Source organism: Poecile atricapillus, chromosome Z (assembly GCF_030490865.1).
Source record: "Poecile atricapillus isolate bPoeAtr1 chromosome Z, bPoeAtr1.hap1, whole genome shotgun sequence".
NCBI classification, from domain to species: Eukaryota; Metazoa; Chordata; class Aves; order Passeriformes; family Paridae; genus Poecile; species Poecile atricapillus.
The window spans coordinates 26,825,565-26,853,505 of NC_081289.1; the positions used below are offsets into that span (position 1 = coordinate 26,825,565).

Consider the following 27,941-nt stretch of genomic DNA (forward strand, 5'->3'; position numbering starts at 1 on the left):
TATGCCATACTTTAAATACTTGGAATTAAAATCTGTAATATGCTTTTTAAATACTTTTCAGTAGTACTGACTCTTAAGATTTTGTGGGAGATTAATTAAAGTGCAATTAGGTCATATTTTTAGATCAACACATGCTTTCTTGAAAAAACACTAGGTTAAAAAGCAGGCTGCTGATTTGTATTTAGCAGACTTCCTCTTTAGGGTTGTGGTGTGTCCGTGTTCCCATTACAGTGTACTAATAACAAAACCCGGAACCACACCCCGTTGCATTACTCTAAATTCACTCTGCTTGGAGTTGATGGGTTTTCTCCTGGCCTGTTGATCTCCTCAGTGTAAGCAGCTGTTTGCTGGAAAGCACATGATGGACCCCTGAGTTTTCAACAGGCCAGGAAGAACTGTCATTTGGCTAATGGGAAGTTAATAGGCAGCATTATCTCTGGAATACATCAAGGAGATGATTGAAAGCTTTGTTGGTGTTGAACTTTTCAGAACATTTAACACTGCAAGTTAAACTTGTATTCAACAAGCATCTTGCATCCAGCTGAAGAGGAAAATCATTGATCATAAAACAAATGTTAGTGAAATGCATCAAAGAGTAGAATTTGGAAAACAGCACTTGTGATACCCAAAATAACAATAAGATATTTACCCTTCTAGTTTAGTGAACTTTCACTGTGGTTCTACATTGGTAGTGTCTGTAGCATCTGTTCTTGCTCTGTCATTTGGAAAGTATATCTTCATACTTTGACATGTTTGTGAGGTTTTGCTCAGCACTTTGTCAGGAGCTCTATGATCTCGTACACATGATGTAGCCCAAGTGTTCAGATAGGTCCTTTCCACCTTAGAACTTATATTAATTGAAGCCTAAATAAAGTTTTGGTAAATGAAGTAAACCAAGTGTTGGTTGCTGCTGTGTTGTGGTTGTTGAGGATGCACCCAATGGAATATTAAATCTCTGCTAAAAGAGCAGAAGGGGAGGTATTCATGCCAAACAAAAGGGCTTCTCTGCAGCTGTAGTCCACGTAGATGAAAAAACAAGGCAGCAGCAATAGCAATCTCCATGTCCTAAATTTACCACAAAGGCAGACCATAACTAGGTAATTACTTTCAGGCTGTGGATCTTTTGTCCTTGTATCCTTTTAGTGCTGCATGTCACTGTAAGCTGTAGCTTCTGCTGTGGTTGTGAATGTGGTTCTTTTTCTTTTCTATTCCCTTCTTGTCTGCTCACAAAAGTGAGGAAGGTGCTTTTAAGTAGAAAGCTGCCTGTGTGCCAGGCAGTTACTGGAAGTCATTTTGTGTTTTGAGCCTACCATTTTTCAGCAGTTCTTTTGAGACAGCTCCTTTTAAACTTCTTTTTAAACATTTGCCTACTGCAAGAAAGTTCTTTGGAAATAGTGTAGAAAATAAAAACTTGCACCACAGCCCAAAAGGTATACATAGCTTGACAAGACAGAAGTAGTAAACATAATATGAAATCATAGCAACTTGGAATGATGAGGGTGTCGCAGGAGAGCTTTTTCATCTTGCTTACAATCTATGGCTCAAAGAAAATGAAGAATTCTGTCTCAATGCTATGACACACAATACAAAGTACACTAAGCTCCCTAGTGCTTCTGAAAAAAGTGTATTAGTTGCATTTGGTGGTAACCTCAGGATGTTGTTACTGACAACTCATCTTGCCCTTATCAGTTTCATCCATCCATGAAGAAAGGGTGCCCAACTTCAGAAAACCGTTCAGAAAAACATTAATTACTCTCTATAGGACCTTTGTAATTTAGAGAGTTCTTGGAAGCCCTCAATCAGGAAGCTATTAATACATAGCATCTCAAAATATTTTTTGTAGGAATCAGTTGTGTAAATATCTCGTTGCACTTTGGCTTTGTAGAATTTAGTGAAATTGAAAAGAAGGATATTTCTTTTACCTTTACTGTATAGATGCAATTCAAGAAAAAGTCTGTACAATATGACAGCAAAGCCAACTCAACTCTTAAGGTTTTTAAACCGTGATCCAAAAAGTCCTGTGATTTAGGCATAAATACAAGAAATAGTTCAGTACTATTATAAACTCCCGTTTTATTTGTAATGCTGTTCTGTTTTTTATATTATTTTTTTTCTGAAAGGTTGTGGATTATACTTGTTAGTTGCTTCCCATTTGTAGAGTCTCTGATCCTACTCCTCATCTGTCAAATCATCTTTTTACATTAATGGTCTTTGTCTTAATCTTTCCCTATAAAAAGAAATTACTCCAGGTAAGCTGAAAACTTGGCCTTAAATTTATTTTTAAGGAGGTGAAGACAACTGGTTAACAAAAATGTGATTCACCATAGAAACAGCTCAGCCAATAATATAAATGCAGTAAATTAACTATTCCATAGTACTTTCTTATTTGATACAGAACATAGCAACAAGATGATGGCTTGACAACAATAGCAGCTGCATGTATTTTTTTTTTCCTTTTTTTGAAAGAATGTTCTTGTGGGAAAAAATAGACTCCCTGGAAAGTAATTTATATTACAAGTTTCATCACAAAAATTCTGTGGGTGGATACAATAGCCTAGAAATTAAATTAGAGATTTGTATAATAAATGATAGGTTTGATTTGATGTGACACTTCGAGTCTCTTACAAGTGACATAGCTACAGGCAATAGAATAATCTCTTCCCCTTGTGAAGATAAATGTTGTATCAGACCAAACTATCTTATATTAAATTACAACTTCCCCCTTTTTTTTTTTTTTTTTACCATATGAAAAGATTCATGAGACTCTTCGTTAAATAATAGCATGACCCAATTATAAGAGTACTTCGGCCAAAATGTCTTGAAGATATTTTCTACTGTCAGGCATGTGATTAATTTATGTAGCGAACTGCCATAACAGACCTGATCTGAATAAAGGAATTTTTCTTTATGCAGCATGTGGCATGATTGTGGCCATACTGAGCTAGAAGGTGCTTTTCTTATCAAAATTTGATGGAAACCCTCAGATAGAAATGAAGTGTGATAAGAGGAATCTGATAGCTTGACTGTCTTTCTTGCAGGGAAGAGATTTATAGTATGTGTGGCTCTTGTACAATTTGATTGTGCCAACGTTCTCAGACCACTGTTTTTCATGTTTTGGCAGAGAGAAGGAGCAAGAAAGGGAAGAACAGTTAATGGAAGACAAGAAAAGGAAGAAAGAGGATAAGAAAAAGAAGGACTCTGCTCAGAAGGTGGGTTTTGATATTTTAATTCTTATATCCAGCTAAAACATGAACAGTATTGGTGGTAATAAGATGTTAATTTGTTTGTATTTGAACTTAAAAATTGTTGCTTAAGAGCGGTGCTTCTTTAAAGACACTTTTTTGCATCATTTTCCTGGAACTGAGCTGTTTAACTTGGATGTTTCTTCTCCTTAGAGTGCTGTGTAAAATGAAATTAATTTTTTTATATAAAGCATTTAAGTTACCTAATACGGCTTCTGTGGATCTCTCTCTACACGACTGCTGCTTGTTTGAGGTGTTCATGGATTGAAATACTCATGGGCTTTTGCAATTCTTGCCATAAAGTTGAGTAAATATTTATTAGAGCAGGAAGATTCCTTTTTTTTTTTTTTAAATCCTTAAGGAAGTTTATATGAAATACTTACTACTGAAGATTCTGTTTATGTTTTTTGCTAAATATTACTTGAATTTGACGTTTTCTGTAGCTAATAGCACTTTTGCTGAAGTCTACCAGTTCAAGTGTGAGTTGTGGAGAAATTTTTAAGTCACCAAAAATTGGTTCTACTCAGAAAAAAACTTTGTAACTTGGCGTATTAGAAGGTCTGTATTTTACAGTAAAATTTGGCAGGTTGTTCTAGGAGTTAGTTTGAGACTCTTAGGGCCTTATCCATGCTTTTTACCAGTAAAATCCTTCCTGGGCATCCCAGTATAAAGTAGGTGCAACTACCCTGGAGCAAAATGTCTATAAGATGATTTAGGTGTACTGGAGAGTCTGACAAATGAGGAGAGGCTGGGAGTGTTATGACTGTTCCTCCTGGAGGAGAGGAGACTTGGGGGATCTCATCAATGTATATTAATACTTTGTGGGAGTAAAAAGATGGAGGCAGACTCTTCTCCACGGTGCCCAGTGGCAAAGCATAAGGCGTTACGAACATATTGAAAGTCTGCCTAATCATAAAAAGATTCCTTTTTTGTGCATGTTGTGGCTGGGCAGCTGCTGGAACAGGTTTCTCAGAGGGGTTGTGGTGCCTCTGTCTTTAGATGCTCAGAACTGAGTTTCACATGGTCCTGTGCAATACAGTTTTGATGATTTTGTTTCAAATTGAGGAGCCTCTGGGGGCCAGGCAGAGGACAGGTGTAGAAACTGTGGATTAGATTTCCAGAGGCTGTCCCTTCCAATGTGAATCATTTTGTAAAACTGAGAGCAAAGGCTTTTTTTGTTTCAGTAGTCTGCTTTTTAGTTGCTTCAGTGACCAATAAGGTGATGAAAGATGACAACGTTCACTTACATTGTGTCGGTTTCTGCTGAGAACAGACAGCACCAACTTCAGTTAAATTTTGGCTTATCCAGGGTCTTTTTTCATCTGGCTTTTTCACCAATTTGAGTCTATCAGTTTAAACTGGGTGCAAAAAATGTGTGTCAGTTGTCTTCATCCAGTTGATACATCCCCAATAACAGTGCAAAAGAGCAGTTGATACAGATACAGTCTCTCCAGTATCTTTTTGCCTCGGTGTTAGTGCTGTTTAATGTTCAAGTACAAAAAATGTATGTAGAAACCAGAAAGTGCAGACCGTTATGAATAAAGAGTAGAGACTTGAGGATTATGTGCTGATATTCAGTGATAAAAGGGAAACTTGAAAAGGCTGTACTGATCATCTTGATAACAGTGCCATGTTTACTGAGGAACTGGTGCTTTGAATACAAAAGGGATTTGCCAGCTTTCCTGTGTGGTCTCTCACTTACTAAGTTGTTCAGCACATATTCTGCCACACTCTCAGGACAGGTAAAGACTAAGTAATTTAATCTCCTAGAGGCCAAACTTCACAGTAGTAGTTGGAGACAGCTCAGAATTGCAAAGTGGGCAGCCAGATGGACAAAACATAAATGTGTGTGTTCTTTCTTATTGACTATGGAGGTGTTTACCAAATAAGCAGCAATGATTTCAGAGTACCATTTTCATACCAGGTTTGTCTAACATGAAACAATTGCTCTGTCTGGATCATCCGAAACTCAAAAAATAAAATTTAATAAAAGAAATGCCTTAAAGAGAGGTTATACAAGCAAGTTGACAGCTTAAATATACCTGTGTTTGGTGTCCAGGGGCTGTTTGGTAGCCTGTCAGTAGGCTGAGATTTATTCCACCTTCCCATTCACTGTAGCTGCTCCCACCCTCCCGATGCTCATAGGTTGCCCACAGAGAGATGACACCTGTAAATCTGAGACACTGTCACATTTTTTTCAGCATTTCAATTTTAGATTAAAACAATCACAAAACCGGATCCTTGTGACTAGGAGAGAGAGACATTATAGGCAAAAGGGGTTTTGGTTTGTTTTTGGGGTTTTTTTTGTCTAAATAATTTGTGTTTATCATGTAGAATTTTTCGAGGGTTCAGTAAAATGTTTTTTATCCAAGTAGACAAGTTATTAATTTACTGAATGTGTCTGCTATTGACTATGGTAAACTTATCAGCATTACCAGATGGTGTTAATTAATATTTTTTCCCCTTTTCCTTTGGTATTCAAGCACAAGGGTAAATTATGTGTGTAACAGAATTTTTAACTGTTATAGAAGATGAATGTAATTTGATATATATGGGATGTTTCAAAAGTGAAGTCAAAAATTGATGTCTGGCTTGGTATAGATACAGTTTTAGTACAGATACATTTTTATTGTCCTTCAGGACACTGTATGTCTGTGAGGAGGCAATGCTGAAGATTTTGTATTTTAGTGAGTGTTCCACTTTGCATATTGTGAAGTTGCTAGTGTGTGGTAGTTGATATGCATTGACAGTTTTCATCTTTCCAAAGTAAATGATACTATAGCAATTTAGTGCAGTTTGTCTTTTCATTCTTTACCCTACAAAGGAGTTCTGGCTTGGTTAGTTTCAACAATAAACTGCTTTTTACTTGTGCTTTCATTATTCTATACTGTCACTGTGTGTTTTCCAGAAATATGGACTAGTTCAGCAATTTCTTTTCAGAATAGGTGTCATAGAACCTGACACATGATGATCTTTAGGGTTTTTTCATTATTGTGTAGTAGAACTCATGGTGGACAAGTTCAAAAAATGCTACAGTACACAAGATTCCAGAGAATATACCAGTGATATGTTTGTCGCTACTGTAGCTTGAAATCTGCTATGCTGAAACAATGTAGGATACAGCAAAACCCATGTTGAGTATGTTGGCCAGCGTGTATACTCATTTCAGTCATTGACTTCTTACTGCATTCAGTAGATTTACTTTATAGGTGTTGCTGGTAGTTTTTTTAAGTGTGGAGATGAATCTAGTAAGGTTTAGAATTACTTCTCCTTGGAATAGATGTTCTGGGAAATGTGAAATGGGTAGATGGCAGAAAGACAGAATCCTGTGGTTGCTTCAGGCCCCAGCAGTCTACTGTAAGGGTACTCTCACAGAGGGAAGGCTTTGTTACACTTTAACTGAAATACTTCACCTCCAAAATCTGAGAGAACTGTAATGCTATAGCACATGTTTATTTGTGCTTTGGAAGCCCATGTTTGGGATGAGGAGGAGGATTGAGTACTCAAAATCATGAATGTAGTATGATTGTTTCTGCCAGGGACTTCTGCATCAGCCAGTTATTACGGGAGTTGTAGTACTTTGGAAAACCTTGTATATATATTTGTATATCTAACTAGGAATACTGTTCAGATTTGTAGTTCTTCAGTTGGTCATTTTCATTCCACAACAAATTCTGTTCTTGTGCTTATATATTATGGTTGTGATTTAGCACATGTTCAGTGTTTGTTTTGTGCTGCTTAAAACTCTATTTACATTCTTGCTCTTAATTTGCAGGTCACAGATCAAAAAACCAAAGGTAAGAATCTTTGATCTTAAGGAGTACTTTTATTGACTTGAGCCAAGATTCAGATCTTTGTCAAAATTGTTAGAAGAGGAAGGGGACTAACGAGTAAAGATGAAATACTGCATATGAGTATGCAGAAGAAACAAGTTGAGGTGATTAAAATGGAGAAGCTACAACTAATCTGCAGATGTGTTTTCAGCATCTAAATACTTGAAAGGATGAGGATTGTGGATGAGAGAGGTTAGCTGAAATACTCAGTTCTGTTTTACAACGGTTTTAGTCAAATAACCAAGACTGAAACTACTTTTATAAAGGAAATGAAAGACAGCAAAAGTACTGCTTATAGTCAGGTACCAAAATGAATGAAAATTACTTGGGTTTGGAAATTTAAATTCAGGCGCATATAAGTCCAGTAGAGAAAACAAGGCTCATGAATGAGCATCTTCAAAGTTGAACTAAGTAACTTAGCTGTTGTTAAAATATATTTAATCTTGTTTTGTGTATCAGTTTTTTTGATAACAAAATGGCTGTTAGTTAAAGAAAAGTACTAAAGTAGTAACCTGATTTTATGGCTAACAACACCTTTTTGGGGTTTGGGCAATGAAGCCTATGTAGAGAAATTGGAAAACCCTTATAAAAATAAAATGTGGAGAATAATACATTCATGTTGCCCAAGAGAGACCCACTTGTATTGATCTCAGATTGGTAAAAGTTCTACTGATTATGCTTTGTTTGTCTAGAGTCTCTTAAGCAGATTTTGTGATGGTGTTAGCACCTCAAGGATTTACGGTTTTCTTCTCCAGTACATCATAGTCGTCAGGAGCAGCTTGTCTTTGGCTTGAGGGGCACCTGGTGAGCAGCAGGGAAACCTTAAGTGAGCCAAATGCAGTTGCTCTGTGTAGGACTGTCTTTTGGGAGAGTCAGCAATTACTGCCTTGCTTAAGAGCAGCACAGAGAACTCAGATTTGTTAACTCTGAATCCAAAAGCAGGCAGGTTATTTCCCATCTTTTTGTTTGTTTAGGCAGTGGCTGCATAGCCTAGTAAACTGGTGAAAACTTGGGTTCTGATTTCAGATTTCCAATAAAGATGATGATGCACAGCAATCCAAAAACCAGTTGAAGGTCAGGAAGGTGGAGCCAGTTATATTTGACTGCTCATATTTTAAAATTACTCGCTGTCTAGGTTATATGCTTTACCAACATTATATTTGCAAGAAATTTTGGGCTTAGAGCAAAATTGATGAATGTAAAGTTTCATCCTAGACATGGAAGCAAAAGGTCTGTTGCTGTTGCTGCTTATTCCTGCTTCTTTACATTGTTTTTGATTATTGAGAAGGTGGAAGCTGCACAGGATTTCAGAGATTAAATAACAAAAGCAAAGAGTCACAGTGAGTTCTTGTAGCTAACACAGGTTTTAAGTGGAAAAACTTCTGATTCTCATCCTTCCTGTTTTTCAGTGCCCGAAGTGACGAAACCAAGTTTAAGCCAACCAGTGGCTGCCAGCCCAATTGGCAACTCTCCATCGCCACCAGTCAATGGTGGCAACAATGCCAAAAGGGTGGCAGTGCCGAACGGACAACCGCCAAGCGCCGCCCGCTACATGCCTCGGGAGGTGCCGCCGCGATTCCGTTGCCAGCAGGACCACAAAGTGTTACTGAAACGTGGGCAGCCCCCTCCGCCATCCTGCATGCTCCTTGGGGGTGGAGCAGGGCCTCCCTCCCCAGCAGCACCAGGAGCAAACCCAAACAACGCACAACCAGTGACAGGAGCACTGCTGCAGAGCGACAGTGGGACTGCAACAGGCAAGTGGAGATAATAAATAATATTAAATGAACGTGTTGGTGCATGGCAGAAAAGAGATGGCTGAAATTATACATAAGCCTGCTATTATATAACAAAACTCGGGTTGCTTTTGGGGAGGTTCTACTGTTTTAGTGTACAGACTTCTGTTGGCAGCCATGGATATAATTTTTACTACTAGATGGAACAAGAGGTTTAATTTTTTTCAAGTATGTTTTGAGTGGTTTTAATTGGTTGCTGAAATGTTCTGCAGCAAGGTAAACACAAGGCATAAATAAACAGTAGTCACAGAGTAGCTCCTAATGGCTCTTCAGGTTTCTTTGACATGAATTTCCTGTCTTGTCACATTTTTGTATTGTCTCGTAAAAGAGACATGCACATGCCAGGTCGGCAAAGGACAGGTGTCTGTCATGTCTGGATGAAACAGAAAGATGGCCTATTGCTCCTTAGTTGTTGGGTTTTTTTGTAGTAGTCTTATTTTTTGTACTTAGATAAGCCATTTTGTACAAGTAATGACTGTTCTGTTTTTACTTTTCCATTCATTTTGTATTCCAGAAGATAAATTGATTTTAGCGTTGTTTAGTGAGCATGGGGAAGTTATAGCTGCTCCTGAGTTTTTTAGACCCTTGGTGAGTTGCAGTAGTTGTAATATTTCTTAATTATAATAGCAGAACAAACAAAATTCCACTCAAAATATCTGCCTTCTAAAGAAAGACTTAGGTGACCTGAAAAGTCAAGGACAGCTGCAATTCTAACAATCGGGATATTTAAAAAAGAGATATTAAATACTTGAAAGTCAAAAAGAAGAAAATAACAATACCAGTATGTCTGAATTTTCTTTGAAAATTATGCCAAATCAGTGGGATGGTGATTTTTTAACCATCATGGAAGTCAAACTTCTTTGAATTCTCTGTGGTTTCAAATTAAAAACAGAGGTGACTTGTACAGAAGTAGAGGTGAATTAGATGGAATGGCTGTCCTTATTAAGTAGGATCCTAGGAAAATTAGTAATTTCATTTGTTTTGTGGTTTCACTACTTGAATTTATTTGTAGCAAATCCCTGTTTGACAGAGTATTTGTCTTGTCTTTGATAATTGCTGTTTAATAAAAGAAAAAGTGAATGTCAAACTGTAATGGCAAAATTTTAACTTAGCAGTTTAAAAATAGATGCCTTGGAGATAAATTTTTTTGATAAAACACCTGAAACAAAACATGGCCTGAAGTCTATGGTTGCTATATAAAATCCTGGCACTTGTATGCCTTTACAGTTATTGTAGTTGACTGAGGAAAATTTGTGGTAGTGAAGCATTCTAAAAAGTTTTCGAAACTTTTCACGAGCAACATTTTTTTTGCTGTTGAGTGTACTTTATGATGACCATTTTGAAGTATTTTGAGAGGCTCCTTATGTTGTATGTAAGTATTTGAAACTTAATATTTGTTTTTCTGAGGTTGAAATTTGGTATTGCAAATTTTCATATTTTTACACTTCATTTAATGGTGCATTAACAGCTAAGAGACACTAACATGGCTGTATTAGCCATGGTTAGTTGCATTATCCTGATGTAAGTCACGAGTGCCAGGAAAGATACGGGTCCTTGAGACCTGCCTCACCCCATCCATTTTTCTGCACCATAATGAGTTAACTGGGCTGGGGAACTGACTTGTATTAAAATGAAATCAGGTTGGTTTTTAAAGCTGATTTTGATCTGGATGACTTTTACCCATTCACCTAACTGAGTATCAGTGAGAACATACATATTAGCATGTGAGAGTAGGTCTGCCAGAGGAGTGGGAATGAGCAGGTGAACAAGAGAGAGACGAGGCTGCCTTAGGTGCTCCATCAAAGTGCTTATGGAAGTGCAGTGCTGTTATCTGCCTTGTACATTGTTTATCCCACCTCAGATCTGGCTGTTGGCAGACTGAAGTGCAGTTTGGGCCCAGTTTGGTTGGACATAAATGCGCTGATACTGTGGCTAAATTCATGCCACATGAAAGAAAAACAACAGCAGGTTCCCAAAGAGGAAGATCATGCAGCTTACCTTCTTGTTCACATTCTTATATTCACCAGATAGTCATAGGTAATGTTGGTGAGGATTTAATACTAAAAGTCAACGTACAATCCTTCTTCACACGGACCTTTTTCTACCAGGATTGAAATCCCTCTGGCAAAACTAGTGCCCTGAAAGTTCTCATACCAGTGCAGGGGACTGAGATGATGGATGTTCTATGTAATTCTTCCAATACCAATGATAATTCAGGACATACAAGACAGTTTTGTACAAAAAGGTTTAAATTTTATTGGTGAAAGTCTTTCAATAGTTATGATTATTACCACTGTCAAATACAGCAAGGGAAGGCTGGTTTCATAAAACAGTCCATTGAATTGTGTCTTAGCATGCTATATGTGAGCAGGCACCCCTATCTTAATACTTTTAGAATGTCTTCACAGAAATTAAATGTTCTGGTAAAAGCACTGATTTGAAGATCTTGCTAAGTTCAGAGCTGCCCATGTATCATTTATTGGCTGAACCATTTCTAAGTTCAAAACCTGGCAATCTTGCAGTCTTTTGAGCTTATCTTCGTCTGTCCTCCTTAAGGTCTTCCTGTGATCTGTCTAATCTGAAAGTTTTTTTAATTGGAAGGGGGGAAAAAAGGGTTATTTTGTGCTAAAAAGATAGATAAAAATATCAGTGGAGTCATACTTCCTTGCTATTGTTCAGTTTGCATTTGAGGTTAAAGCAACAGAAGGAACAGAATGTACTTGGGAACTGCTTGATCTTTTGGATCTTGGTGGGTGGGATTTAGTGGTTGAAGACAAACTACTCTTCATCAATATTCAAAGCTTAGAAGGGAGTTCTAACTCTGCTGTAAAGTCTGGATCCTCATTGGTGGCCCTCAGTGAAGGCGAATCTGGAAGGCATTCATTGGATGCTCATCATTTAAGCTAATGAACTGAAAGCCTCGGACAGGCACTGAAAGCTGATCTTATCTTCTATTGAAAGTATTAACAACCAGAAATTGTGATCTTTACTTCAGAATATACAACATAGGAATTGAGGCTGGGAGAGGGGAGTTACCCAGTTTTTTAAGCTGTTTGCTTTATTTTCATGGAAGCTGTCACATGAGCCAGTACTGGTAGTAACAGTATATATTCACTTACGAATACTGCTGCAGCTGTTACTATGGAGTTTATGCTCTGCAAAATAAGTGGGGTAACGGATGTCAAAAATCTGATGTTCTGTGCTTATTATAAATAATACGGATTACTAATGACCAAACCTTTGCTTTGGTTTTTTCTTTTAGATTCAGCAATTGGAGGTGCTGCTGCTTCAAATTATGCAAATTCTACTTGGGGTCCTGGAGCCTCCTCCAACAGCGGCACCAACGCCAACCCAACTCACATCTGGGACAAGGTGATTGTAGACGGGTCTGACATGGAAGAGTGGCCTTGTATTGCCAGCAAAGATGCTGAGTCTTCTTCCGAAAACACCACCGATAACAACAGTGCCTCGAACCCTGGCTTGGAGAAGAACGCTCTGCCAGGAAGCACCACTAGTAACAAAGGAAAAGGAAGCCAGTGCCAGTCTGGAAGCGCTGGAAACGAATGTAATCTTGGGGCCTGGAAATCTGATCCCAAGGCTAAATCTGTTCAATCTTCCAACCCTGCTGCCGAGAGTAACAATGGACTAGGTAATTGGAGGAACTTGAGTGGACAAGACAGAATCAGTCCCGGTTCTGGCTTCAGCAACTTTAACCCAAATAGCAACCCATCTGCTTGGCCAGCACTGGTTCAAGAGGGCAATTCTAGGAAAGGAACTCTGGAATCTGATAGTGGTAGCTCCAATGCACAGATTAGCACAGTAGGTCAGACCTCTAGGGAACAGCAGTCAAAGATGGAAAATGCGGGTGTTAACTTTGTCTCTGGCAGAGAACAGGCTCAAATTCATAACACTGATGGACCAAAAAATGGAAACACTAACTCCTTGAACTTAAGTTCACCAAACCCTATGGAGAATAAGGGAATGCCCTTTGAAATGGGCTTGGGGAACCCTTCCAGGAGCACTGACACCCCTTCTCAAAGCACTGGAGAAAGAAAGACAGGGAGTGTTGGATCTTGGGGTACAGCTAGGGGGTCTTCTGGAACTGACACAGTCTCTGGGCAGAGCAATTCTGGAAACCATGGGAACAATGGAAAGGAGAGAGAGGACTCCTGGAAAGGAGCTAATGTTCAAAAGCCTAATGGGTCAAGAAGCGATTCTTGGGATAACAATAACCGGTCTACGGGTGGTGGGTCTTGGAACTTTGGCCCTCAGCATACAAATGAAAGCAAATGGGGTGAAGGGAACAAATTAACATCTGGGGCCTCTCAGGGAGAATGGAAACAGCTGTCTGGGTCTGATGAACTGAAGATTGGAGAGTGGAGTGGTCCAAACCAACCAAATTCTAGCACTGGAGCATGGGACAATCAAAAAGGCCACCCTCTTCCTGAAAACCAAGGTAATTCCCAGGCTCCCTGTTGGGGAAGATCTTCCAGCTCTGCGGGAAGTGAGGTTGGAGGTCAAAGCACTGGAAGCAACCACAAAGCAGGAAGTAGTGACAGTCACAATTCTGGACGCCGATCATACAGGCCTACGCATCCTGATTGCCAGGCAGTCCTGCAGACTTTGCTGAGCAGGACTGACTTGGACCCCCGAGTGCTTTCAAACACCGGCTGGGGCCAGACTCAAATTAAGCAAGACACCGTGTGGGATATTGAAGAAATGCCACGGCCCGAGGGGAAGTCTGATAAAGGAACTGAGGGGTGGGAGAGCTCTGCCACACAGACAAAGAACTCAGGGGGCTGGGGCGATGTACCCAGCCAAAGCAATCAAAACAAGTCTGGATGGGGTGAGCTCTCAACCCCAACGGAGTGGAAGGACCCCAAAAATACTGGAGGATGGAATGACTATAAGAACTCCAATTCTTCTAATTGGGGAGGAGGAAGGCAAGAAGAAAAATCATCTTCCTCTTGGAATGACAGCTCTAGTAAGGATCAGGGGTGGGGTGGACGGCAGACTAATCAAGGATGGTCTTCTGGAAAGAACGGTTGGGGAGAGGAAGTTGACCAAACAAAAAACAGTAACTGGGAAAGTGCAGGAAACAAGCCAGTGTCTGGTTGGGGTGAAGGTGGGCAAAATGAGATTGGAACTTGGGGTAATGGTGCAAATACAAGCTCTGCTTCAAAGGGTGGATGGGATGATTGTAAAAGAACTTCAACATGGAACGAGACGGGTCGACAGCCCAACTCCTGGAACAAGCAGCAGCAACAGCACCAGCAGCAACAGCAGGAGTCTTCTGGTTCCTGGGGTCCACCGCCCCAAACTCCAAGTAATGGGCGGACTCCAAACCCAAACTGGAACAGCGGACCACAGCCAGCTGCCCCCAAAGAGGAGGAGCCTAGTGGCTGGGAAGAACCTTCTCCACAGTCAATCAGTCGAAAAATGGATATTGATGATGGCACTTCGGCGTGGGGAGATCCTAGCAGTTATAACTACAAGAATGTGAATCTGTGGGACAAGAACTCACAAGGAGGACAGGCCCCACGGGAGCAGAGCCTCCCTACTCCAATGACTAGCAAATCACAAGCATCAGGTAATAGTCTCATTCCTTTCTTTAGCAAGCTCCTATATATGACTGTAACCTTAATGCATAGGAGAGATGCTTGTAGCCTCCAATTCCTGATAGTTTTATTCTGTAAAGAAAACCAAATTCTTATTTGAATATTTGGTTCTGTATTTAAAGTGTCTTTAAAATCTGAATCCATCAGTCCTCTGCTTGCTGTGCTTCAGTAACTGATCTGAATGCTGGTCACCTTGCCAGGAAAGGAGGATGTTTGTTAGCTGACAAATCTGCACATTCAATTTGAGCTCTAAAGAACAGGTTGAATTACAGAATCAAAGAAGTTTTAAGACTGAGTCCAGCCATAAACTTAATAAGCCCTGCACTGCTTAGTCCATGACTGAACTCTGTTCCTCAGTGCAACAGCTGCAGGTCTTTTAAATACCTCCAGGGATGGTGACTCAACCACTTCCCTGGGCAGCCTGTTCCAGTGCTGGATAATCCCTTTGGTGAAAAATTTTCCCTAATATCCATTTGAAACCTGCCCTAGTTCAGCTTGAGGCCATTTCCTCTTGTCCAAACTAATTCTTGTGACTTGGGAAAAGAGGCTGCCCCCAACACGGCTATAGCCTGCCTTCACATAGTTGTAGAGAGCAGTAAGTCTCCTCTAAGCTGCCCTTCCCTGGACTAAATAGTATTTTTTATATTTAATTATTAGAAAAGTGGGGAGAAAGTCTTTAATTATTTTTAGTCAAAAACGTTTTGCTCTGAAACACTCAGTTAACACTTGAATTTGAGTACATCTGTGACAGTTTTTTAGTCAAGTTTGGTTTTGCTGTATGATAAAGAGTACTTGGAAGAATATTCTCTTCTTTGGAATAAGGACAAGAAAAAGTTACATAGCCTGGAAATATATTAGGAAATTACTGTTATGTAATCTTTTCCTCTGACTCAAAGACACTTTAAGGAATGCTATCTTGGTTTAATACTGCAAATATGTCCTTTATTCAGTATATAAAACCCCTAAGTTAGATGCTTGTAATTAGTCACAAAAGTTCATAGATGGCAGGACAGTATTAGATGTGGAGTTCATGTTTAACCTGGGAGAAGAGTATTACTCATCATAGCATTCTCTTCCTTTTCATCCCTGGAGGTCAGTGCCCACTCTAAATTTGTTGAGAATGATTGTCAATTCTGTTGTACCCACACTACTGAGAACCTAAAGTTCTCAACAAGAAGAAGGAAGCAGTAGCTTAATAACATGGTGCTGCGCTGCAATAAACAGTTTATTGTCTAAATGGTCTGTAATGAAACCTCTTTCTCCTTTGTGCAGTCTGGAGCAAAAGCACTCCACCTGCTCCAGATAATGGTACGTCTGCCTGGGGTGAGCCAAACGAAACCAGTCCCGGGTGGGGTGAAGTAGATGATACAGGAGCATCAACTACAGGCTGGGGGAATGCACCTTCCAACGCCCCGAATGCCATGAAATCTAGTGAGTACAGACCAGGTGCCAGTTTCTTTGCTATTGCCTTGGAGGTGTTTTGTGTTTGGCCTTTTGACATAGGTCATCTGTGGAAGAACTGTTATCTGAGGCCTAAAAGCAGTGCTGGATGTTTTTATAGGATTTTGATGGATGAGTATTAAGTGTTTGTAAATGACTGAAACTTGGTCTTTTAAGGTAGTAAAAAATTTCCTGACTAAGCAATTAAATGAGCAGCTCTGATTCTAGAAGTGCTGAAACACAGGAAGGAAATGTGTATTTTTCTCTTCTCTTCTGACTGCCTACTTGTTACATGACAAGTCACTTTTTCTGATCATATCAGCAAAAAGCATGCACAATACTGACAAATTTCAATGTGGATGGTTTTATCTGTGCTTTGATAATGCAAATTGGCTTCAAATGGATTTTTTTTAAATTGTATAAGTGAGAAAAAATGAAACTCTTAAGAACTGCACTTTGTAATAGAACCTAAATGCCTGCTGTAGTGTCTTTTGTGAATGGTGTGTTGAAATGTTTTGAAAATTTATTTCAAAGTTAAAATTTTGCTATATTAAGAGTTTTTGAGGATATGATTCTTGATGATGTAAGTTGTTTGTAGTATTTTTATTTCATGCTTTTTAAAGAAAAAACAACAAACAAAAGCAATGTTATTGCCAAAGTCAGTAACATTTAGATGTGAAGTTTCCTGTAGGAACTACTGTTGATACACAAGTGTTACTGAACTTAACTTGAACAGTTACTTAAACTGAACTTGATGATGCCCACTGTAAAACTGTTTCCAGCCCAGAAGTTGCTTTTACAAAATGTAATTGTTTGAAATGAAGTGATGTGTAGATAGTTTGCTCTTGGGTCATTCTCTCTTCCTCCCCTCCCAATTAAATCATTTAGCCATTTCTGGAAAAAAAAAAAAAAAAAGCTTTGCTTCCTTAGGGTTATTGTAGCAGGCTTCTGTGCATGACAGGCTTCCTGTGCCTGCCACACAGACTTGGCACTTTGAGGATGCTAAGCTGATTTCAGATGGATTTATTCTTTTATCTATAAAAAGACACCTAAATATGACCAAAATAAGAACTTCCAAAATTGATCTGTTGAAAATTCCTGTTGGTTGGTTAATGCTTAATACAGCCTTTTAAGACTATATGTGGTCCCTCACTTACCGTGACTGGTTTGTATGTGTGCCATAAACAAAGAACCGCAAACTCCACATGGTGTTCTATATGTGAGCTGTCCCCAGGTCTAGAGCAAAATCAGGGACAGGATGCAGACTAGCTATGATGGGAAGAGGAAAAAAGAATCAGTTTGGAGCCAAAGAAGGAAGCATAGATCAGTATCCACCTGTTGAAAAAAGCAGATGTACGTAGTTCTGCCAGCATTGCATAGGAATATTCTGGCAGAAATAGGAGAATAAATTGTTTTCTGTAATTTCTTTTTGTTTTTAATCTTGAAAATTTCATTTGTGTTCTGTAGCTCTTGGTACCTCCTTATTCAACAAATGCAAAAGAGTAAGCTGGTGTCATACAGACAAGTCATCTTTGCATCACTGTCCAGATTCATGTTCAAGAATCAGAGAGAGTTGTCAGTGCAGAAAAATAATCTGTAGTCATGTAGTTAAAATCAGTATCATTTTTAAGGACTGTCACCAGAAATAAATTAAAGCTGCAGAGATAGTATAATATTTCCAGATTGTATTCTTGACTCTGCAATCATAATACTTAATTTAATTATAGTCTTTATTTTGTAAGTAGCACACTTAAGGGGTCAAGAGGTAGATTTTTTTTGCACTTGGACCAGTATGTTTCAAAAGCAACCCTCAGTTTTAGTACCCAATTGAACAGACTTTAAAAAGCTGTTTTCTGTGAAGTATTTGAGGGTTTGTATATGATGCATTTTAAGTTATCTTCTAAACCACCATAAAATGCTGCTGTACTTACTTTCATTATGATCAGGGTAGAGATCCCCATGGTCGACTAGCTGCAATTACTGACTTTTTTTATATTCAGACTTTCTGCTATGTATGTTAGTGTCCTTATTCCTGATTTTCACACTCAAACCCCAGAGAATTAAAGAATTAGTTATTACAAAAGTGATGATTATGGAAATCTTTTTTAAAGTAGATAAATAATAAATAAATACAAAAATAAATGTGCAGAATGAAGAGTTAGAACAGGAAGAACAGTTGGATAGTGGGCAGGATGAGGACTTGGGCTCCTGATGGTTTGTCAGTAAAGGTTAGAATTCCAAGTTGCATGACAGTGCTAGAGAGTAACAGCAAGAAAAAAAAGCCAGCAGGGCAAAGTCTGAACTGATACAGTGAGGGGTTGTAGCTTTCTGATGTACTTAAACAGCTCTACTAGTCTCTTTAGCAACATTGTTAGGAATAGAATTTGTAGTAGAGGAGTTGTTTTTGTGGGTTTTTTTGCATTAAACTACTTTTGGTGTTGTTTGTACCAGAGGACAATGTCAGGTCCTTGCCTTCAGATTCTACTTAGTTGTTTTTCCTAAAAGTTGTTTGCTTCCGTAATTTTGTGGAAGAGTGTAAGGCAAGGGGGGAGTATTAAGGTTTTGAAGTGAGAGAGGAAATAATTGATAAACCACTGAACCAGAGTCTTCAGCACCCCTGGTTTTTGAGTGTGCTTTGAAGACTTTCATTTGCACTTGAAAATAAGTCTTTTAAATGCAGCTGTATCTATATAAGAGGTCCCTATTGCTATTACGTCTTTAAAGGTTTGACATTTCTTTAAAATAGTTGCAAAACATGACATGTGAGCATGCCACCAAATCTCTTGGGTTTTGGGATTCGTGCACAAGTTTTTACAGCTGTTAGACTGAAGACACATTTTTGAATTTTTTTCTTTTTTTTTTAGTTCCTTTGGGATTCTGATGATCTCAGCTAATGTTGCAGTGTCACATCACAAGCTGCATGGAATTGTAGACTGCTTTTGAGCTTTTTCTTCTTTTTCTGAAGGTTCTAAATCTATGCAAGATGGCTGGGGAGAGAGTGACGGGCCAGTGACAGGAACACGTCATTCCAGCTGGGAAGAGGAGGAGGAGGGAGGAGTCTGGAACACAGCAGGCTCTCAGGGAAGCAGTTCCTCCCACAACTCAACAAGCTGGGGGCAAGGAGGAAAGAAAACACAAATGAAGGTAAAATGCTTGAATGATTCATTACTACTGTGTTGTCTGAAAACAGTCTGACTGATACGTTAGAGCATTATGTAGTTATTCTTTTAAGAAGGTTTTGCAGAGTTACAGAAAGGTGCCTCTTAAACTAGTGCAAAAAAAGGGAGGTTTTTGGATTTGCATTAATATATTACACCTGTTATGACTAATAAATCTTCCAGTAGGTGTCAAATTCTTTTGGTTTGTAAGCTGCACAGCCATTACTAAATGAAAATAAGTATCCCAAGGCTATTTCTCTGCTCTTGCTGACACATCTTTTCTGTTAGGCTGCTGCTGTTGTTCTTGCACAGCCTGCTGAAGTCTGGATTCCACAGTCCCTTTGGCACGTTAACTTCTTATTTCTAACGACTGTTGGATTTATGTCTGACTTGTGTTTGTTGTTGTTGACATTTGGCCTCAAACAGAGGCAGGAGTTTGGCTGTAGTCCTGAGTAAATTTCTTTCTAAGGTTTGTTTGCATTGAAGTTCTTTAGTGCAGTAACACTTGTTACTGTATTAATTTTAGAAGGACTATGCTGTGTCTGCTTCTCATGAAGTAGGGAGGGCAGACTCAAAAAAGCAAGGCAGAGCAGTGTCCTAAGACGTGGAAATACTGTTGTGGTATGGTAGGAAGTTTTACAATTCCTGTTTAGCAGAAATTATTCTCATGGACTTTTTTCTCACTCAAAGCTTTTTCATTTTAACCACCAAAACAACTAAATTTTTTTTCACTGTTGAACTGTGTTAGTATTGGTTTTGATGATGTGTTAATTACACTAAGGGAAGGGACCCTGGTCAGCACAGTGCCTGTGCTAAAGACAACATGCTAAAGGGAAGAAAGGCAAGGAAGAAATCTGCCTCTGTATGCACTAGATCAAAGAATGTGTTTAACTGTTACAGAGGAAAAAATAACCGATGTTCACAAAGCTTTCCAGATTGCAGAATGAAACTGAAGGTGTGATAAACATTCTACATGGCAACATTCAACCAGTTTGGAATACCTAACAGTGAGCAATTGTTCAAGACAGAATATTTGGTAAATGTTTCCAAACACATATATTTCAGGAGATTAGACTCTCTGATACCAGAATTTTCATTTTAAACATGCACATCTCAAGGATAAAAGAGAATTTAAAGAATCAAGGAGTTTCTTTAAAGTATTTTTGTCTTTTTTTTTCAGTGTGCATTAAAAGGAGGAAACAGTGATTCGTGGATGAACCCATTATCCAAACAGTTTTCAAATATGGGCTTGCTAGTAAGTAAATTTTTTTTAAAAGGAAGTTCAACTTTGTGAAAAAGCTGTAAGCTTTAAGTAAGTCAAAAAATCAACTGATTCATCTGCTATGCAGGGATGTTGATTATAATACCTGTAGTAGCTGTCTCAGAATGGCTTCTCAGAATAACCCCCAAATCTACTTTGATTCCTAAAGTTACTTTATGATAACTCCTGCTCTGAGGTTGTAGTGTCCTTGAAAGTAATAGATTTGGGAGGGGGATGTGTGTTTTCTTATTTTGGTTGGTTGGTTTTGGGGTGGGGGGTAGTTGCTTTTTTGGTGTGGGGTGGTTTTTTTGTTGCTTTGTTTTTAGGTTTGGCTTTTTCTAGTTCTGGTTTCATAACATGTTGTTTAGAGCACTCAAGATAGAGGCTCCTGCCAGTGTCAAACATCTGTGATAAGTCCAAGGTATTCATTCTGAATCTCAGCCACCTATCAGAAAAGGAGATGTACAGCTCTGTGTCTTGGCTGAATTTACATTTGAAGTACATCAGGGTCTTTTTAGGAAAAAAAGAGCACATTATGAATCTACAAAGATTCTTTAGCAAAGTGAATAAATATCACATCATTGAGAAAAAGAGCTGTAGAGAGGTATTTCAAAAATAACTACGTATCATTTTTTTAGGAACTTCTGACTAGCTAATTTGTAAAATATTTTACAGAATACTGTGCCAGTTGTCATCCTGTGAAGCAGGAATACTACGTAATGCTGGCTAGCAGAAGATAACAATACAGAGTTTGTGTGAGAAATCCAGGACTGCACAAGATGTCACTGACATGCTTAGGATTAGTTTGCAATTTCTTTTGGCTCCCAAGCTCTCATTCAGTTTGCTAGACTGTAGATGCTTCTGAAAGCTATGGGAACACCCTGTCCCAGACTGCCAACTGAAGAATCCCCTGGCAGCACATTTCAAGATTTGCTGTCATGACTGGTCATAAGGATGAGCTGTCATTTTGGCCACTATTTTCAGTTTTGTCACTCCACCACTGGAACACAAAGCCAAGGGTTCATTTATGGAGCAGCTCTATGTCCATCTTTCTCCATTACTGCATTCATGTGTCTGGTTTGGTATAGGTAAACTCGCCATGCAGAGCATTAGGGGGTTGAGGCAAGGCGTGTCAGGCAGGGTGATATCAGAAACATTTGTGTTCCATTTTGGTTTAAAGTAAAAGTTTCATTGGCACAAGTGTGTTCTTCCTGCATTCCACCTTTCTGAAATATTTGCATTGCATAGAAGTCAGAACTGAATTGTTGGTTGTTTTTTCTCCCCAGAGTCAAACTGACGACATTCCAGGCAGTAAGATGGACTTGTCTGTAGGTGCGTATGTTTTAATTTCAATGCATTTGAAGTGTGAGATCATATTTATATATGAGACATCATATTACTTATATGAGATCATATTTATGAGGATGACATGCTATATTCTGGAAGAGTTTGATCCTTACTTTTAGCACTCTGCATAATAAAAGGTAGAGTAAAAAACACCCTCTGTCTTGTCTGTAAGCTTTGACTTAGTGTGCAAGATTAGGATGTATACCTGTACAGAGCTATAACTTGGGGCAGAGACATCTTTTAAGACCGTTTTAATCTTTTAAGTTTGTATTCATTGTTACTGTTTCAATCTTTTTCATTTGGTGGAAGAGTACTGTTTTCCCTCCTGCCAGTAGGACATCTCATTTACTACAGCTTCCTGGAGGTGATGTGAGGGGGGAAAACATTATCTTTTATCATTGATTTCTTCAGTTGCATGCCTCAGGCTATTACAAATTACTTTTCAGTAGAACTAGATTTTATGTTCTGGATAGCTTCACCACAATTGCTGCACAGCTTAAGCATCATGGACTGTGTGGTACCAAAGGTAGAGCTGTGGTAGTCAAGACTTACATCTAATACTGGGTCTGGATTTAATGTTCTAATGCGATCTAGATCTAATGATCTAATGCAGTGTCTCTCAGCTTAGAACCCATTTCATTCTTCAATTTCTATCACACTTCATATAGGATTCAGTTGTTCATTTTACCCAAAATTGCTCTTCCTCTGAAGTAGTTAAGGATCTCAGTAGGAGATGATAAAAACATTTACTTATATAGTACGACACAGTTTTGTGGAAGGTAACAATTTTTTGATCTCCATGGTTTGGTCTCATGCATCCTCTATAGAATTCAAGCTCTGATTGTATCATGCTTCTCTAAAAAATGTCTAGGTGGAGATCAGTCATCTTCATGGATGTTCAGTTCTCACCTGCCTTCATATGCTGGCAAAAAACAGATATAAGCATATACAAATGAAGAGAATGGTAGCCTAGATTATGTTGATTCTCTTAGTTCTGTATCTCCAAATTAAGGATCCTTTGGAACTTTCAAGGACCCTAAGGCGATCAGAGCTTCTGAGGAGGTGACTGCTGCTCAGAATAACCTGTGAAAAGGTGCAGAAAGGCTGCATCTTTTTCCTTTATACGTTGCACTTCTCTGAGTTTAGTGTGCCCATTAATGGTGGCATCCCTTGATCTTAGGTAGAGCCATTTATTATGGCTTGTATTCTGTTTCAAAGACTGAAAATGTAACAGGTTCATAGGCTTTTCTGTTACTTCTGTATTTAGCAGTTTTTCTCTTGTTGCTTATGGCATTTGTTTGTGGAAAGCTGCTGTTTTGCACAGCTCAGGTCTACTTCTAAACTTTAAAAGCTGAACTTACTTATGAGGTAGTCTTGTTCTTCAACTGGTTTTCACTCAAGATTACAAGATACCATGTTTTTCTGACAGATAACTGCCAGCATGATGTTTTCCTAGTTCATGGATAAATGCACATAGTTAAATCTGTGCTTGAAGACCACATAGGTCAAAGAAAACTTTGGCTTTTGTATGCTTGGAGCACCTTGGCTCTGATCATCATGCACTGTCAGAAATTCTTACTGCCTTGGTCTCAGTCTCCTTGTTTGAAGAGTGTGTTCCCTTTACTTCAAGTGCTAGAGTAATACTTTTATTTATTGACCAAGACAGAAAAGAGATGGATCAATAGCATGTCTGAGGTAGATGTATTTCTTTTCTACTTCTATCAAATCTCTTTAATGGATAGCTTGTCTACTTCAAAAATAAGATATAATGGGTTTTTTCCCCCATTGCACTATCTCCTCTTCTGTAAGTTCTGAAATATGAAGTTTGCTACAGTAAAGTAGCTTGTCAGAACCACTTAAGATTTTGTTTGTTCTTTTCCCCTGTTGGACAGTCATCTTTGTCTAAAGGTGTATTTTTAATATATTAGTTAAAACCTCTGCAGATCAGAGAATTCTCAAATCACCTGTAAATACTGAGAAATTAATTTAAATTTGTATCTGGCTATTGTGAATAATGTTACAAAGCTGTAGCTTCTGTAGCATTCAGATGAAACACCTCAATATCTTAAGTGCATGATGTGGCTGCTCAATAGGCTTGGATGGTGTAAATTTATGGTAAAGGTATAAAATCAGTATCTTTAGAACAATTTTTGGGGTCAAGCAGAAAATGTTTCAAATGGTTTTGCCCATTTGGGTTACCCCACTGGGTGTATCTGTTCTCACCATGTTGAGTCTCTTGATTGCAAATGTTTTGGGTAACTTTGTTCAGCAGCAGTTTGTGTCTCCTACTTCCCAGTGCAGGATTGTATTATATAATTTTGCATGGAATTTATATTTCTTCTTTTTCCTTAAGCTCTATGCATATGGTAGGGGAGATGGTACTTAACAGAAGTTTTTTCCCCACACTTGGGAGTGAATGTCATCTTCCAAGTCCTTGTTTGATTTTACACTCTTCAGTGTCTTTCTCAACTCTTAATAGTGGGAAAAATCCAAGAACTGAGATAGGGTCCTTTTTTTGAAGATGGTTTAACTTTTAACCTGTTCTGTGTTTCTGCTTGTAGAGAATTCAGGGCTTCATATTTATTCATACACAAGTGGTTTTTCCTGCTTTAGAGGGTAATTCAAACTTCATATTTTGACAGTTGTCATGTACTACATAAGGTAAAGCTATTCTTTAGCCCCCTGCATTATTTATAGCTTTAGTTGACAAATTCAAAATACAAGACTCATACAACACACGTTTTCAAGGTTGCATTAGAATTTTCTATGAATGGGATAAAGGAATACAGTCATCTCTCTCAGTGAGGCCTTGTTTATACTGAAGTTTAAGCAGCTGTCTCAGCACTAAGTGACATGCAAATCTGTGCTTCAAGCTTTCAGAGGTGCTCTTTAAATGCTCGGTGTATTTTACAAGGCATCATTTAGTAATGTTTGAGGAGCTGATTGGATCATCAGGGTAACTGGAGAGACAGAAGGGTGTTTCTGTGGCTTAGTCATCTTGTGTTGGCATTGACCCAGTTTCATTTCAGACAGTGATGCAACTGTGCCTTGCTTTCAGTTTCTTTTCAAGCAACTAATGGCCAGGGCTTCCTGTGTGGAAGTGAAGCACATGAGCCTTTCAGTAGCACATTGCTGGCATTGTGTGCTTTGGTTTGATGTAGGTAATCACAGCACTGAGCTGTGTGTGACACTTTGTGACTGCTTTTGCAGAGCCAGTTGTAGCTTTCAGTATATGTTAGAAAGGGATCAGAGAGCCACAAGCTCATCCAGGCCAGTATGACTCCTGTTACAATCTAAGATGTGTAGGTAATTTCTCAAGTGTTTTGTGATAAATGATGTTAAAGTCATCTGAGAGGATAAATCTGTATCAGCTTTGAAACACTTCAGGTAAGAAAAACCCATGCAATTAGTGGTCAGTTTCAGAGTTTCTTGGCAGTAGCATAGTTGTGGCTATTAATAGATTGGGATTGGACATTAAGAAGAGATGCTGGATTTGAGAAGCTTTTTCAAGGAACGCTGTCTTGAAAGTGTTAATGTGATTAGCTGTCTGCTCTGATAAAGGTTTAGTGTTTTGTCACAGGTAGGGTAGGCCATCTATCACCAACTTCCTTTGGAAAAGTCACAGGTTTTCTTGTTAGTTTTGCGGACATGTTTTTAAAATGGTTCTTGGAAAGACCATCTGTGCTACTGACTAGACAATATTCTGAAAACTAAAAATACCAGTAAAACTCATTTCTATCACATCCGTATTTTAAAACCAAGATGTTTTCCATCTACTTCAACATAGCAATATGCATCTGATAGCTTACAGGTGCCACATAGGGCAAAAAAAAATTCTTCCTTGGCAGCAGTTCAGTGTGTAAGGTAGAAAACTTCTTCCAGTAAGCTCTTTGGCTGTGGATAAAACATTTAGAGAATGACGTCTATGTCTTGTTCAGTGTATATGTTTCAGTTTGGTCATCTGTTATTGACATCTCATAGTCCACCAGATTACTGACTAAAGAATGGTGGGAGACTTTAGGGATGTCTGAAAAGTGTCTGTGTTACTGGTTGTGTTACTGTGTACAGGCTGAGGGAGGTTGGTTTTCTGTCTGAAGTTACAATATACCAGTTGATGTCTTGTGTTCAAGAGTTAAGTTCATGAGACTGTAGGAGAATTTTGACCAAATTTCTCAAATGATCTCAAAGACTTTCTCAATGTCAAACCCAGCAGAGGCTAAGTAGAATACATGGAGAACTTAAATAGTGGTGTTACTATATACTGAATCCCAAAAAATAACAGTGCAGGTTTTGGGAGACACAGAGAACTGGGTATTAATTAATTAGTTGAAATGTATATGTTTATATTTGTACATAAATTGTGATAAATACGTCACCTTAAGCTCTATAAAATAAACAGGCATGTTCGTGTTAAATTAAACTTGCTACATTAATTTTTCAACACTTTCATACCAACTGTAGCTATGCTAAATTATAAAACAGATGTAATTTATACCCTGATCTTAAAGATTATTTCTTTAGCTGTGAACCTGCTGTCACGAAACATGGTAGAGATTATTTGCACTAATTTCTTCTTTTTTTACAGGTGGTCTCCCAGATAAGAAGTTTGAGGTAGATAAACGAGCCATGAATCTCGGGGATTTTAATGACATGATGAGAAAGGATCGATCTGGGTTCCGTCCACCTAATTCCAAAGACATGGGAACCACAGATAGTGGGCCTTATTTTGAGAAGGTGAGAGAAATATCTTCAGATAAATTACAATGAACCTCTCTGTCTCAGTTCTTACCCTACTTCTCCAGAGGTGCTAAAAAGACAGTAACCCTAAATGAGCTTGGTAGTAAATGGTGTGGGGTAGTTTTATTGATAGAATGAATGTGTATAAAACAAGTGTCAGGTGTTCATAGACAAATTAAACTGGGGAGAGTGAGGCTTTTTGTTCTAGAATAGACTGGTTTTGATATAGACAGAAATTCCTTTTTTCTTGGAAGGGTAAACGGGTAGCGATGAAATTCATTAATGATTTCATCAGGATTTTTCTTGTGGCTACTAATCACAATCATTTACTGTAAAAAAAATTGGCTGAGGTTTAAGTAAATATAAGTAATCACAGTCTTCCAAATTTTTTCCTTCTTTCATGTCTGGCATTTATTGGAAACATCCTTTCTAAATTCCGCAACCCCTTATGCTGTATGTCCGTGTACTGTAAGCTTCTGTATGACATCTGTTTCTCTGTGACATCTGTTGTATGTTATGGTAGTGTTTCTTTCATATTCTTGCCTATTTTAAACAGAAGCTTTCACTGTTATTATCAAATATTAATTGCTTCACATTATGAATTGGAGAGTGTCCAATAGATTCAGAATGCTCTAGGGCTGTTTTGGTTTTTTTTAGATACACATATCACATGTAAAATGGAAAAAAAATTTGGTTTAAAAATTCTGAAGGCGTGTTAACTGTCTAGGAATTTTTTAACTCCTCCATTTTAGTATAACAAGCCAAAAAGCAGTTTTGTCAACTCCCTCTGGTGGCATAATTAATAAATACCACGAGCAAAGCTAATGCGTTTCCTAACAAATTATGCTGGTAGGTGTGTGCTAACATTAGGATTTCATTCAAGATTTGTTTGCTTCTGTAGTGGTAATAACCACTATCAGAAACTAATTTCATGAGAGTTCAAAATACATTTTTTAAAAGAAAACTTAAGATTATGTCCTTGGACCAAAATCTTAATTGTCAAGTGATCGCTTGAATCGGAAGTTTTGTCCTTGTAACTGCTATTACAAATTAACTTTGCTTCTTCCTAGTCACTCACCGTCCCTCTTTCTCTCCTCTTGCATTCTGTTGCTTCACTAACCAACTCCTGCTGTTGGCTAACTGCTGCTTCAGCTGACTTTGCCTTTCTCCAATCAAGATGGGTGCCTTGGGGATGAGGCTCCCTGCTCTCCCTTCTCCCCTTCTCCCAGCTACAAGCTGTCTCCCTCTGGTTCCACACTATCCAACGTCGGCCTTGGGGCAATCGGCTCAGGGCTCAGTCCCCAAAACTTCGCTGCTAGACAAGTAAGCAGGCCACCTTATAAGAATCATTGTTATAAGGCTGCAACCTGGGCTTAATTCTGATTAATTGGTTGCTTGCATTTGTTTTTCTGCTGAATAGATTAAAATTGTTAATGGAAATTTCAGCTGTCTCAAGCCATTGAGAATCAGTCCACTTTGGTTTCTAGCATCAGAACATGCTCTGTCTGGTTT

General features: G+C 38.5%; 1 protein-coding gene across 14 annotated transcripts in view; it reads left to right on the plus strand.

The window, feature by feature from the left end:
* Positions 1-27,941, plus strand: part of TNRC6B (trinucleotide repeat containing adaptor 6B) — a 134,852-nt gene that overhangs the window by 77,009 nt on the left and 29,902 nt on the right. For 12 of the 14 annotated variants that reach the window (XM_058864544.1, XM_058864535.1, XM_058864546.1 and 9 more), the window contains 9 exons: positions 3,122-3,209; positions 7,018-7,039; positions 8,485-8,829; positions 12,131-14,458; positions 15,759-15,917; positions 18,892-19,070; positions 20,265-20,339; positions 21,632-21,677; positions 26,278-26,426. In XM_058864544.1, the coding sequence (XP_058720527.1) occupies positions 3,122-3,209; positions 7,018-7,039; positions 8,485-8,829; positions 12,131-14,458; positions 15,759-15,917; positions 18,892-19,070; positions 20,265-20,339; positions 21,632-21,677; positions 26,278-26,426 (3,391 nt within the window). Of the gene's footprint in view, positions 1-3,121; positions 3,210-7,017; positions 7,040-8,484; positions 8,830-12,130; positions 14,459-15,758; positions 15,918-18,891; positions 19,071-20,264; positions 20,340-21,631; positions 21,678-26,277; positions 26,427-27,581; positions 27,753-27,941 lie in introns of all 14 variants that reach the window. The other 2 variants (XM_058864548.1, XM_058864545.1) reach the window with 2 other exon arrangements.